Raw genomic sequence first — 15,366 nt, 5'->3', positions numbered from 1 at the left:
CCCTCCTACACCATTCCTGCAGCCACGTGTTCAGCTGTGCTCTCTCCCTATTCCTAGCCTCACTATCACGTGGCGCCGGCAACAAACCAGAGATAACAACTCTGTCCGTCCGAGCTTTCAGCTTCCAGCCTAACTCCCTAAACTCACTTCTAACATCTGTGCCACCCTTCCTTCCTACGTCGTTGGTGCCAATGTGCACCACGACCTCTGGCTGCTCCCCCTCCCCTTTAAGGATCCTGAAGACGCGATCACAAACATCACGGACCCTGGCACCAGGGAGGCAACAAACCATCCGTGCGTCTCGCCTGCGCCCACAGAACCGCCTGTCCGTACTCCTCACCATCGAGTCCCCGATGACTAGTGCTCTCCCATTTTCCCTCCTTCCCTTCTGAGCCACAGTGCAGGACCCCGTGCCAGAGGCCCGGTCACTGCAGCCTGCCCCCGATAGGCCGTCCCCCCCAACAGTATCTAAAACTGTATACTTGTTGTTGAGGGGAACGACCACAGGAGATCCCTGCACTGACCTCTTCCCACCTCTAACTGTTACCCAGCTGCCTTTGATTTGTGGAGTAACGACCTCCGTGTAGCTTCTATCTATCACCCCCTCAGCTTCCCGAATGATCCTCAGTTCATCCAGCTCCAGCTCCAATTCCCTAACACGGTCTGATAGGAGCTGGAGACGGATGCACTTCCAGCAGGTGAAGTCGGCAGGGTCACCGGAGGTTCCCCTCACCTCGAACATTCTGCAGGAGGAGCAATACACTACACTGGCTGCCATTTCTTTTATTCAATTACCCCTTAGTTAAGTACAACTATAGATATTAACAAAAACAGTAAATAGCTTACCTGCTCAGTCCTTTTTGGTTAGAGGAGGAGGGTAAAAAGGGTCTTATTATTAGGTTAGAGGAGGAGGATGGGTGGGAGACACTACATGTGTAGTGTCTCGGGTTTACTCAGCTCCGCACCTTTAAGGAAAATACCTACCCAGGAGTCCTCGCTGCCGACCAGCTTCCGGTTCCTCCGGCGCCAAAAGAAACTCAAAGACAAGGAAAACAGTAAGTAAAACAGTAAGTACTTACTTTTAAAACACAGCTCCTGATGCCTTCACTCACCCAACGAAGAGTCGCTACCTTCTCCTGCTGCTCCGCCGGGAAATGAGGCCGAGTCCACGGAGCTCCGCACCTTTAAGGAAAATACCTACCCAGGAGTCCTCGCTGCCGACCAGCTTCCGGTTCCTCCGGCGCCAAAAGAAACTCAAAGACAAGGAAAACAGTAAGTAAAACAGTAAGTACTTACTTTTAAAACACTTGATGCTTGATGGAAAATCAGCGGCAAACCAATGGGAGGCATTCAAAAGCGAGATTCTACAGGCACAGCGTAGACATGTCCCCACAAAGAAAAAGGGTGGTACTGCCAAATCTAGAGCCCCCTTGTTATCTAGAAGCATTCAGAGTAAGATAAAGCAGAAAAAGAAAGATTATGACAGTCACAAAAACCTAATACTTTAGAAAGCCTAGAGAAGTATAGAAAGTGCAGGGGTGAAGTAAAAAAGGAAATTAGGAAAGCAAAGAGAGGACATGAAAAAAATTGGCTTGTAAAATCAAGGAAAATCCCAAAATGTTTTATCAGTACATTAAGAGCAAGAGGATAACTAAGGAAAGGGTAGGGCCTATCAGAGATGTACAAGGGAACTTATGCGTGGATGCAGAAGATATGGGCAGGGTTCTTGAGTCTCTGTCTTCAGAAAGGAGAGGGATGATGCAGACATCGTAGTTAAAGAGGAGGAGTGTGAAATATTAGATACAATAAGCATAATGAGAGGAGAAGTACTAGAGGATCTGACATCCTTGAAAGTGGACAAGTCACCAGGGCCGGATGAATTGTATCCCAGGCTGTTAAAGGAAGCCAGGGAGGAAATAGCGGATACTCTAAGGATCATTTTCAACTCCTCACTAGATACGGGCGAGGTACCAGAGGATTGGAGGTCTGCGAACGTCGTACCATTGTTTAAACAGGATGTGAGGGATGGGCCAAATAATTATAGGCCGGTGGTGGGTAAATTGTTAGAATCAATTCTGAGAGATAGGATAAACTGTCACTTAGAAAGGCACAGATTAATCAGGGATAGTCAGCATGCATTTTTTTAAGGGAAGGTCGTGTTTTACTAACAATTGAATTTTTTGAGGATGTCACAAGGAGGATTGATGAGGGTAGTGCAGTGGATGTTGTCTACATGGATTTTAGTAAGGCATTTGACAAGATCCAACATGGCAGACTGGCAAGAAAAGTAAAAGCCCGTGGTATACTTTCATTTTCAGAAGGATTTGATAAAGACCCAGACAGGAGGTTGGTTAGAAAATTAAAGCATATGGGATAGGAGGTAATATACTGGCATGGATTAAGGATTGGTTAACAGGCAGAAAGCAGAGAGTAGGAATAAATGGGTCATTCTCACATTGGCAGACTGTGACTATTGGGGTACGGCAAGGATCAGTACTTGGGCCCCAGCTGTTCACAATATATATCAATGATTTGGATGTGGGGACCAAATGTAATATTTCCAGGTCTGTGGATGACACAAAACTAGGTGGGAATGTGTGTTGTGAGGAAGATGCAAAGTGGCTTCAAGGGGATTTGGAAAGACTTACTGAGTGGGCAAGAATGTGGCAGATGGAATATAATGCGGAAAAATGTGAGGTTATCCACTTTGGTAGGAGGAGTAGATGTGCTGAGTATTTCTTAAATGGTAAAAAATTAGAAAGTATAGATGTACAAAGGGACCTGGGTGTCCTCGTCAATAAATCACTGAAAGCTAACATGCAGGTGCAGCAAGCAATTAAGAAGTCTAATGGTATGTTAGCCTTTATCGCAAGAGGATTTGAGTACAGGAGTAGTGAAGTCTTGCTTCAATTGTATAGAACCATGGTTAGACTGCACCTGGAGTACTGTGTGCAGTTTTGGGTCCCCTTACCTTAGGAAGGATATTATTGTCATAGAGGGAGTGCAACGGACATAAGAACATAAGAAATCGGAGCAGGAGGAGGCCATTCAGCCCCTCAAGCCTGCCCCGCCATTCAGTAAGATCATGACTGATCTGCCCCAGATCTCAACTCCTCTTTCATGCCAACTTCTCAATGCCCTCAACTCCCTGATATTTCAAAAATCTATCTACCTCCTCTTTAAATACTTTCAGTGATCTAATCTATACAACTCTCTGGGGTAGAGAATTCCAGACATTCACTACCCTCTGAGAGAAGAAATTCCTTCACATCTCAGTTTTAAATGTGTCCCCTTATTCTGTAATTACGTCCCCTAGTTCGACATTCTGCCACTAGTGGAAACATCGTCTCAACATCTACCCTGTCAAGCCTCCTCAGAATCTTGTACGTTTCAATAAGATCACCCCTCATTCTTCTAAACTCTAATGAATAAAGGCCTAATCTGTTTAGCCATTCTTGATAAGTCAACCCCTTCATCCCAGGAAGCAGCCTAGTGAATCTCTTTTGAACTGCCTCCAATGCCAGTATATTCTTTCTTAAATACGGGGACCAAAATTGTATACAGGTGCAACCTCACCAACACCCTGTACAGTTGTGCCAATACTTCCCTATTTTTAAACTCCAACCCCCTAGCAATAAAGGCCAAAATTCCATTTACCTTCTTAATTACTTGCTGCACCTGCATGCTAACTTTTTGTGTTTCATGCACAAGAACACCCAGATCCCTCTGTGCTGCACTTTTTTGAAGTCTCTCTCCATTTAAATAATAGTCTGCCTTTAGATTCTCCCTCCCAAAGTGCATGGCCTCACACTTTCCTACATTAAACTCCATCTGCCAAGTTTTTGCCCACTCACTGAACCTATCTATATCCCCTTGCAGATTCCTTCTGTCCTCATCACAACATGCCCTCCCACCTATTTTTGTATCGTCAGCAAATTTGGATATATTACACTCTGCCCCCTCCTCCAAGTCACGAATATAGACTTGTTCCCGGGATGGCGGATTGTCCTATGAAGACAGATTGGGGAAACTGGGCCTGTATTCTCTGGAGTTTCGAAGAATGAGAGGTGATCTCATTGATACCTACAAAATACTTAAAGGGATAGACAGGGTAGATGCAGCTAAGATGTTTCCCCTGGTTGGGGAGTCTAGAACCAAGGGACACAATTTCAAAATAAGGGAGAAGCCACTTAGGACCAAGATGAGGAGAAATTTCTTTACTCAGAGGGTTGTGAATCTTTGGAATTCTCTACCCCAGAGGGCTGTGGAAGCTCAGTCATTGAACATGTTTAAAGCAGAGATTGACAGATTTCTAAATGCCAATGACATAAAGGGATATGGGGACAGTGTGGGAAAAAGGCATTGAAGTGGATGATCAGCCATGATCGTATTGAAGGGCGGAGCAGGCCCGATGGGCTGAATGGCCTACTCCGGTTCCTATGTTCCATGGGATACAGGGGAACATGGTGCGTTCAATCCAAAATTGGCTCAGGGACAGGAAACAAAAGGTAGTGGTCGACGGATGTTTTTGTGAATTGAAGTGGTTTCCAGTGGCATTCCACAGGGCTCAGTGTTGGATCCCTTGCTGTTTGTGGTATATATTAATGATTTGGACTTAAATGTGGGAGGCATGATTGGGAAATTTGCAGATGACACAAAAATTGGCCATGTAGTTGATAGTGAAGAGGATAGCCGTAGACTCCAGAAATTATATCAATGATTTGGTTGAGTGGGCGGAAAAATGGCAAATGGAATTCAATCCAGAGAAGTGTGAGGTAATACATTTGGGGAGGGCAAACAAAGCAAGGGAATACACAATAAACGGGAGGATATTGAGAGGGGTAGAGGAAGTGAGAGACCTTGGACTGCATGTCCACAGGTCCCTGATGGTGGCAGGACAGGTAGATAGAGTGGTGAAGAAGGCATATGGAATGCTTTCCTTTATTGGCCGAGGTATAGAATTCAAGGGATGTAATGCTGAAACTGTATAAAATGCTGGTTAGGCCACAGCTGGAGTATTGTGTGCAGTTCTGGTCACCACATTACAGGAAGGACGTAATTGTTCTGGAGAGAGTACAGAGGAGATTTACAAGAATGGTGCCAGGGCTTGAAAATTGCAGCTATGAGGAAAGATTGGATAGGCTAGGGTTGTTTTCCTTAGAATAGAGGAGGTTGAGGAGTGACTTAATTGAGGTGTACAAAATTATGAGGGGCCTAGATAGAGTAGACAGGAAGGACCCGTTTCCCCTAGCGGAGAGGTCACTTACCAGAGGGCACAGATTTAAGGTGATTGGTAGAAGGATTTGAGAGAACATGAGGAAAACCTTTTCACCCAGAGGGCGGTGGGTGTCTGGATTTCAGTCAGGATCAGTGGTGGAGGCAGAAACCCTCAACTCATTTAAAAGCTACCTGGACTGCACCTGAAGTGCTGTAACCTGCAAGGCAACGGACCAGGTGCTGGAAGGTGGGATTAGATTGGGCGGCTAGTTTTTTCAGCCGGCACGGACACGATGGACTGAATGGCCTCTTTCTGTGCCATTATGTTCCTATGGTTTTATGACAACCCAGGACCTGGAAACATTGCAGGAGTGGGGCACAGTGAAGCTGGGCAAAGCTCAGAACTAGTGCCGCTCTTTTCCTGCTCCCATTACCCTTCCTTTTTACTATGGAAGCTCTATCTTTAACCCATGTGACACATTTAATGAGGACTGTTTTATTTACCTCAAGTAGCTTTGTTGCCATGGAGAGATGAGTTGACTGCAAAAGCTCACAACAATCCAAGTTATTATATACAGCAGCTGTAAGGGAAGAGCCAGGTCACTACAGAATAAGCAGCAATGATAAAATCTCAAAAGACTGAATGCCATTCATCCCATCAAGTCTACTGCATCTTACGAACAATTGACAATCTGCACTCATGGATTCTCTCTGTACATATTTAGTGTCCATACAGGAGATGAAATGACCAGATGTAAACCTCCCAAACAAAAGTTTTTGAAATTTCTGCCTTGCCATGGAACCAAGGGAACAGGCCTCAGAGAAGTAAATGAGTAGGGGTAGGGGGTGCAGGGGGAGGGGGTGTGGGAAGACCAGCCTGTCATAGCTGGAGATGTGCTGAGGGAAAGTCAGGAAAACAGGAGGTCCAAGATTTCCTTGTTGGGCACTCCTGCTCTTTCTGGGTCACAAGGAACCTTCAAAAGATTTAAAACAAAACACTTACCCAGGCCTCTTCTGGCCCACTGCTGATGAATGCCAGTTTTATCTGCCGTGTTCAGTGCTAAGTGGGCCTCACAATCCCAGGAATGAAAATTGTAGAGCATTCATAGGGCTGGATTTAGTTGCGCTGCCGGCATCGGGCTCCGTGGCCGGGGGGAGGGGTGCCGGAATATTGAAGGGGCAGTGGCCTGCCATGGAGACCGACGCCAGGATTGCCAGGCCCGATCTACCCAGCCGCGGGGAAGCTCTGTGGCAGCACATCCGCTGCTCTGCTGCGGGACCCGGATTTGAATATTAAAATCACCTACTTAATATATTTAAATGGAAGACGGAGTGATCTCACCGGCAGTTCCAGATCTTCCGAGCGACATGCGGCACTCCCGCCCCTTCACTTTCCCGTCCAGGGAAAGCTGTCGCCAAGGTGGAGAAGGGGTCAACTCTGCATTGTCAGTGTAGCGGGGGTGGGGGGTGAAGGGTTGGACTCTGCACTTAGGTCAGTTGCGGGGGGTGGCTGGGCGTGAAAGCGGTCAACTCAGCATTTAATGCATTTGGGATGGGAAAGGGGTAATCTGGGCTTTTCTGGTGTAGTTGTGGGGGATGGGGGGGTGAGTCAAACTTTATTTTTTGTTGCAGTTGGTGGGGGGTCAACTTTGTCAACACAGACCTGGCAGCCCTTTAAAGATGGCACCAGCACCTGCACAGAAACAGGCAACGACGATGACAGCGTCATCAAGACAACACCCGCCACATGATTGGGGGGGGGGGGCGGGGAGGGGTGGCCATTCTGCATATTATAATGAGCCGCCGCATGCTAGATCACAGCGGTCTGGCAGCACGTGGCCCACATGTCCACCGCTCCTGGCGGTGGGAAAATAAAATCCAGCCCATAGAGTACAAAAACAGGGAAATTATGATGAACTTTGATAAAACACTGGTTCAGCCACAACTAGAGTATTGCGTCCAATTCTGGACACTGCACTTTAGGAAGAATGTGAAGGCCTTAGAGAGGGGGCAGAAAAGATTTACCAGAATGGCTCCAGGGATAAGGGACTTCAGTTACGTGGATAGATTAGAGAGGCTGGGCTGTTCTCTTTAGAGAAGATAAGTTGTGAGGAGATTTGATAGAGGTGTTCAAAATCATGAGGTTTCGGAACAGAGTAGATAGGGAGAAACTGGTGGAAGGATCGAAAAGCAAAGGACAGCAATTTAAGGTGAATGGCAAAAGGTCCAAAGGCGATACTTTTTTACGCAGTGAGTGGTTAGGATCTGGAATCCGCTGCCTGAGACTGTGGTAGAGGCAGATTCAATTGTGGCTTTCAAAAGGAAATTAGACAAGTACTTGAAGGGAAAACATTTGCAGGACTACAGGGAAAGGGCGGGGCAGTGGGCTCTTGCAGAAAGCCAGCACAGACTCGAATGGCCAAATGGCCTCCTTCTGTAATGTAACCATTCTATGATTGTGTCACAGTGGCTTCAGGCCATGACTTCTGCACCATAAGTAGGCCCCACCTGACTGGGGCAGGCTGCCCTCTCAACTCTGTTTCACATGGAGTTAAATTCACGAGGCAGAAATACATCAAGAATGTAGTCTGAACCTCCTCCGACTCTAATTATCTCTTTCTACACTGCCACCATATCCCTTTATTCCCTTCCCCCTTGAGCATGAAACAATGCTATCTACTTCGACTGCTCCATGTGGCAGCGAGTTCCACATCACCCCACTCTCTGTGCAAAGAAATTCCTCCTCAACTCTATGTTTGACCTGTTAGGAACTATCTTACATTTATGCCCCTTTTTCCTGGATTGATCTACAGGTAGAAACAGTTTCGCCACGTCTACCCTATCAAAGTCCAAAGAGACTTGGGTGTCCACATACATAGATCATTAAATGTTGAGAACAGGTACTGCAAATAATCAAAAAGGCTAATGGAATGCTGGCTTTTATATATCTAGAGGACAAGAATGCATGGGGTAGAAGGCATGCTTCAGCTATACAAAGCCTTAGTTAGGCCACACCGGTAGTACTTTGAGCAGTTCTGGGCACCGCATCTTAAGAAGGAAATACTGGCCTTGAGGGGAGAGTCACCACTGGATTGTAGACTAATGAAAATCTCCCTTCATTTTCTAGCTGTGAGACTGGCATAATGTGAGTTTAAGGCTGTGTCAAAACAGGGTATTGGCATTAAGTTGTTTTACTCGGAGTGACTACATGGATGGTTCGTGTGGGAAATGGAAATGTAAGAGAGGTGCATGAGAGGGCGTTCTTCTGAGACTGCAGTACAGGCCCATTGTTGAAGCAACTTTTCCCTCCCAGGACTGTATGAAAAGGCTCATGAGATATGGCTTACTGACTTACATAGCTATTTCCGGGTGGCTATGGATATCTCTTATGATTAGGTCTATCTGCTAACCCGAGTACATACAGGCATTATCTGCTACTGTCTCTAGTTTTATTTTTACCTTGGAAATGCAGATTTCCCAGATGTAGAATAGCAGCCAATAGCTTGTTGATTTCCCACTGCTCATTGTCTGAGAACATCAGGATTTTCATGGCTGAGCAAATATCAGCATAGTGCCTTATATCGTCATGTCCTGCACAACTTGTACAGTTACCCTGTAAGAACAAAGTCACATGCAACTGATCTTATACTTGTTTGTCCCAAATAATAGTCATATTACAATGCGATTGACTAGCGAATTCCCACCATTTCTTAACCATCTCCCTACAAGCTCCAGCCAACCATTGGTTATATTGGACCAAATGGGAAATTCCATTCTAAAAATTATGAACATATATTTGACTCAATTTATATTATATGGATGCCCGCAATCTACATATTATTGAACAAGCAACAAGACAAGATCTGTCAATCTTTGAAGGCATCCTACTTAAACAAGAGACTATCTGATTTTAGAAGAATCACATTTAAACAGCAGATTAATATTAGAGGTGTCCCATTTAAACATCAGATTAATTTTGGAGGAGTCCTGTTTAAATAGAACATTAAATATAGAGGAGTTCTGTTTAAACAGAAGATTAATTTTGGAGGTGTCCCATTTAAACAGCAGATTAATTTTGGGGGAGTCCCATTTAAATAAAAAAATTTGAAGGCATCCTGTTTAAACAGAAGATTAGTTTTGGAGGAATTCGTTTCCTTTCCTTTCAGAGCAAGAGGGTCAACTTGTTGTTGGACTTGTCACTCTAACCTGCCCATGACTTCTGTCCTTTTAAAAGTTCAATTTGTCCACAAAATTCCACACTATTAAGGTTTTGATCCTTCACAGAGTTCAGGATGCAATGAATAAGTAATGGGAGAGATAACAAGGCAGGTTTTAAATCTCATGTGTCTGATATATACATACAAATCAGTGTAGATGTTTATTCTATGGGCCAGAACTGCTATTACTATATTAGTATGATACAGTTTTGTTTAATGATAGAGGCACTGTGTGTTCTAATACAAAATGTCTCACCATAGTCAGATAGTCATACTCATGTGCTGTGCCTAAACTGAGGAGTTTCTTCTGCTCTGTGTTCATCCCCATCAGGATAGTGTAGAATATGTGGTAGTTTCTCTCATCTAGAGCCTGAGGAGATTGACAGAAAGCAGTACAGAGAACAGCAATCAATAAAAGAATTTACAGCAGAGTAGGTGAGATTCTTGTACATATAAGTGCTTAGCTATTGAGAACAGTCTTCAAGTAGTTTCTGGTTGCCATTTCCTCATTGAGCATTTCTATCTGCTGAACACCTCCTCCAGGGGCTTTAGCCTCTGCTCGACAAGAGAGAATGCAGTAAATGGAGGTCAAAGTAACCCGTCCACTGTATTTCAACAGCAATCAGCCATTATGCAGCACACTGCTGTCCCCGTGATGTGATTCCCACTCTCTGCCGTTCCAAGGCAGCTGGCCTTCTAGGAGTTGCTCGGGCACTATCAAACATCCCCACATTGTGGCTCCATATAACCCAGCGCCTTGTATGAATAGAAAAGGTTTCCTTCCACTCCTTGAATTTGCAAATGGTGCACTACCACCAGGTGTAAACCATGCATGTTACATGCTAATGCAGTCCAACTGTGAAATGGAAGGTCTCATGGAAGACTTGCTCCTCGCAGCTAAGGAATCTGGGCTACATCCATGGCAGTAACCTCTCTAGTGAATCTGCAGGAAAGATATAGAATCATCAAATGTTCCCAAACAAACCCGTTGGCCCAAGTGTGTGGTATTTTGCTCCATGTGAGCCAGGCAGGCTAATCCCACTCTCCTGATCATTCCTGAACCCTTTGGTATTCCTCTTTTTCAAGCTAATTCCCTTGTAAAAGAAGAATCGATGGGCCAAATGGGAAGCAGCATGCTCATTGAGTAAATGGTCTGACGTTTGGATAGCTGGGGTGGGTCCTCGCCAGATTGTGCAAGTTGCTTAACTTGTGAGTGATGTGATGGTGACTACTGAAGAGGCCTAGAACTGGAGGAGCATGAGGGGCAGCAGAAAGAGTCATGGGCGGTAGGGGGGAAACAAGAGGGCAATAAGGGAGAAGCAGCAGCAACTGATAATGGGGGGCAGGAGTCACCTTAGGCACCTCTTTTCAGGGAGGACTCTCAATATTTTTATGATTTGGTCATTTGTTTCTTCAGACTATTACACACCCCACCTTTGAAAATTTATATTTTTATGAAAGGATGTGTCTTTATGTGTGGTAGTGTCTGTAGGTTGGATTTTATGGGGCCCCCAGAGGCAGGGTTGGAGGCAGGGGGGCCCATAGAATTGTGACGGGTGGCAGAGGAGGCCAATGGGGGCAGGGGGCCCGTCGCTGCCCCATTGCCAAGCAATTTTCCCAGGGGCAGGATAGGCCAACGACAGCCTTCCCACTCAAAGTCAATTGAGGCCCTTAAGTGGCCTATTAACAGCCACTTGAGGGTCTCTTCCCCCCCCTCCCACCCCACCGCTGGAATTTAACCAGTGGCGGGGGAGCCACTGCCACGCAGGGAGGGCACCTTGAGATCCGAGGCGCTGTCCCTGTGGGCTTGGTGGGGGGTTTCCTCAGATTGCCACAGATTGCCCACGGAGGACCCCGGCCAGGAAACAATGCCTCCAGGAGCCCTCTCCCATATGAACATACAAACATAAGTACATACGAATTAGGAGCAGGATGGACCATTCGGCCCCTCAAGCCAGTTCTGCCATTCAACAATATCATGGCTGATCTGATTGTAACCTCAACTCCACATTCCCGCCTACCCCCAATAACCTTCCACCCCCTTGCTTATCAAGAATCTATCTACCTCTGCCTTAAAAATATTCGAAGACTCTGCTTCCACCACCTTTTGAGGAAAAGAATTCCAAAGACTCACGACGCTCTGAGAGAAAAAATTTCTCCTCATCTCTGTCTTAAATGGGTGACACCTTATTTTTAAACAGTGACCCCTAGGTCTAGATTCGCCCACAAGGGGAAACATCCTTTCCACATCCACTCTGTCAAAACCCCTCAGGATCTTATATATTTCAATCAAGTCGCCTCTTACTCTTCTAAACTCCAAAGGATACAAGCCTAGCCTGTTCAACCTTTCTTCATAAAACAACCTGCCCATTCCAGGTAGTAGTCTAGGAAACCTTCTTTGAACTGCTTACAATGCATTTACACCCTTCATTAAATAAGGAGACCAATACTGCACGCACTACTCCAGATGTGGTCTCACCAATGCCCTGTATAACTGAAGCATAACCTCCCTACTTTTGTATTCAATTTCTCTCGCAATAAACGATAACATTCTACTAGCTTTCCTAATTACTTGCTGTACCTGTATACTAACCTTTTGCGATTCGTGCACTAGGACACCCAGATCCCTCTGCATCTCAGAGTTCTGAAAACTCTCACCATTTAGATAATATGCTTCTTTTTTATTCTTCCTGCCAAAATGGACAATTTCACATTTTCCCACATTATACTCCATTTGCCAGGTCTTTGCCCTCTCACTTAACCTATCTATATCCCTTTGTAGCCTCCTTATGTCCTCTTCAAAACTTACTTTCCTACCTATCTTTGTCATCAGCAAACTTAGCAACCATACCTTCTGTCCCTTCATCCAAGTCATTGATATAAATTGTAAAAAGTTGAGGCCCCAGCACAGATCCCAATGGCACATTACTCGTTATATATTGCCAACCAGAAAATGACCCATTTATGCCTACTCTCTGTTTCCTGTTAGCTAACCAATCTTCTATCCATGCCAATATGTTATCCCCTAAAACATGAGCTTTCATTTTCCGCAATAACCTTTGATGTGGCACCTTCCAGAAATCTAAGTACAATACATTTGTTTGTCATATATATTAATGACTTTGGATGTGAATGTAAGGGGCATGATTAGTAAGTTTGCTGATGACACCAAAATAGGTGGTATAGTGGACAGTGAAGAAGGTTGTCTAAGGTTACAACAGCATGTAGATCAACTGGGAAAGTGGGCAAGGAATTGGCAAATGGAATTTAACGCAGACAAGTGTGAAGTGATGCATTTTGGGAAGTTAAACCAGGGCAGGACATATACAGTGAATGGCAGGGCCCTGGGGAGTGTTGTTGAGCAGGGAGACCTTGGGGTGCAAGTACATAGTTCCCTGAAAGTGGCAACACAGATAGACAGGGTGGTGAAGAAGGCGTATGGCATGCTTGCCTTCATTGGCCGAGGCATTGAGTACAAGAGTTGGGACGCATGTTACAGTTGTACATGACGTTGGTTAGGCCGCATTTGGAGTACTGTGTGCAGTTCTGGTCGCCGCACTACAGGAAAGATGTGATTAAGCTAGAGAGGGTGCAGAAAAGAGTCACAAGGATGTTGCCTGGTTTGGAGGGCTTGAGTTATAAAGAGAGATTGGATAGGCTGGGTCTGTTTTCCCTGGAGCAAAGGAGGCTGAGAGGGGACATGATAGAGGTATATAAAATTATGAGAGGCATAGATAGGGTAGATAGCCAGAGTCTGTTTCCCATGGTAGGGGTGACTAAAACTAGAGGGCATAGATTTAAGGTGAGAGGGAGGAAGTTTAAAGGGGATCAAAGGGGTAAATTTTTCACACAAAGAATAGTGGGTATCCTAGAATGAGCTGCCCGAGGAGGTGGTGGAGGCAGGAACAGGTACTTGAATGAGCAAGGCATAGAGGGATATGGAATTAATGCAGGCAGATGGGATTCGTATACATAGGCATTATGGTCGGCATGGACGTGGTGGGCTGAAGGGCCTGTTTCTATGCTGTACGACTCTATGACTCTATGACATCCACCGGTTGCCCTTTATCCACATCACATGTTACTTCCTCAAAGTCCCCCTGGACTTTATGACCCCTCTCCACCCCCCTCACCAAGATCTTCCGGCCTAGCCCAGGCAACCCCGCCTCACCTATCTGAGGTCCGGAGTTCCAGAGCTGGGCTTGAGTCCAATGCCTCTGCAGTACCAGCTACGGACGTCTTCTGCCTGCAGGATTTCCCCAGCAGTGGATACTTCGACGTGACGTTCCGGAATGTGGCGGGATGCAACAAGTTCCTGAAGGTGTTCAAGGAGAAAGGGGACCAGGCGCCACTGTCCATCCTCACAGCGGAGCCGCTCTTCACGCTTCCGTCACAACGGGACCAGGTGGTGACGATTCACCTCTACAACCCCCATGTTCCGGTGGTGGATGTACTCACCTTTATCGCCAGGTACGTCGAGGTGGCCGGCAGCAGCACTGATGTCAAGGACCCCTTTGGGATTTGGACCAGCAAGCGGCAGGTCAAGGTGACCTTGAAGGTTGATGCCAACGGAGCCATCATCCACCCTCCCTCCAGCTTTGCTATCGGGGGAATGCGAGGGTTCTTGGTCTACGCTGGGCAGCCCAGAGTTTGCCGCACCTGTGTCACGTGGCAGCAAACTGCAGCACGGTTGTTTGCAAGAACTGCAAGGAGGAAGGCCATCAGACCAAGGACTGTAAGCAGACTAAGTATTGCAACTTGTGCGGTGCGGTAGGCCATCTCTACAAAACCTGCCCCAAACACTGCCTCAGTTATGCTCAGGCGGCAAGGTCCAAGGAAAGGCCGGGAGAAGGTTCGACGAAGGCGTCCGGTGTTCGAAAGGAGGCCAGCAACCTTCTCCGCAGTGAGGAACTTCAACCTGAGAAGGAGAAGAAAGGGGAGGCAGCTGAAACCAGCGACCCAGCACCTACCCTGCACCTGGAAACCCCTCCTCCACAGACAGAATCAATGGAGGAGGAGGCAGCAGATGGACAAACAGGTCAGTGGCAAGTGGTACAAAGGAAAACCACAAAGAAAAAACATCCAAAAGCGGAACAGACCACCACCCAAACCAGTGGCAAGAGGAGGCTACCTTCTGAGACAGACTACAGCAGCTTCTATTCACTGGACGGGGAAATGCTGGAACGATGGCCCCTTCAAAAGAGGCGGCAGAACTCCAAGGAGATGGAAGATAAAGCATCCCAGCCCCCGGGCACGGGAAGCTGTGATGGGCCCGGCGTGCCCCAACCCCAAAGCGCCACACGTAACGACGTGGCCAACGCATTTCAGCTCCGGGACACCGAGAACAAAGACACGTCTGGCGCACCACAGCTCCGGGAAGACAGCAGCAGTGATGTTTTCGAGGAGGAACAGAGGGAAGCAGCAGAGGACAACCCAATCCTTGCTTCCTACAAGACCCCCCCCGATGTCACCCCAGCAGAACAAACCCTGCATGAAAAACCAGGAGGGGTTTCTGAGCCCAACTAATGTGAAACAGCTTGCGCACACGATGGGTATGCAGGAACATCCCGAAGGACTGGGACTAGCAAGGACAAATGGTATGGGAAGCAACAAATAACTTAAAAAAAAATGGGTGTAAGAATTGCTTCCATTAATGTATGTAGCATTAAATCTACTACGCGATGTGTTTCAACCTTGGATTACCTCGCCAAGGTCAAAGCCGACCTACTGTTTCTGCAGGAGTGTGGAATACCACACCTCAGCACCTACAGGCAGTGGTCGCGATGGTGGTCCCACGGGCCATCGATCTGGTCAGGGGCTAATGATTCCCGTTCCTCCGGCCTGGGTATTCTGCTGCAGGGAGGTAACTTCACCATCTCCGAAGTTAAGGAGGTGGTGGGCGGCCGCCTCCTCGTAGCAGACGTAATGTACA

The 15,366-nt window shown here is 46.6% G+C and overlaps 1 protein-coding gene across 2 annotated transcripts in view; it reads right to left on the bottom strand.

Moving 5' to 3' along the window:
- LOC137375134 (unconventional myosin-VIIa-like) overlaps positions 1-15,366 on the bottom strand; it is a 348,920-nt gene that overhangs the window by 313,337 nt on the left and 20,217 nt on the right. For both annotated transcript variants that reach the window (XM_068041805.1, XM_068041806.1), the window contains exons 7-9: positions 9,691-9,804; positions 8,677-8,830; positions 5,722-5,798 (exon numbers count right to left, since the gene is read on the bottom strand). In XM_068041805.1, the coding sequence (XP_067897906.1) occupies positions 5,722-5,798; positions 8,677-8,830; positions 9,691-9,804 (345 nt within the window). The remainder of the gene's footprint in view (positions 1-5,721; positions 5,799-8,676; positions 8,831-9,690; positions 9,805-15,366) is intronic.

The sequence above is a fragment of the Heterodontus francisci genome, chromosome 11, assembly GCF_036365525.1.
Source record: "Heterodontus francisci isolate sHetFra1 chromosome 11, sHetFra1.hap1, whole genome shotgun sequence".
Taxonomy (NCBI): domain Eukaryota; kingdom Metazoa; phylum Chordata; class Chondrichthyes; order Heterodontiformes; family Heterodontidae; genus Heterodontus; species Heterodontus francisci.
This window is presented reverse-complemented; position numbering and strand designations above follow the sequence as displayed.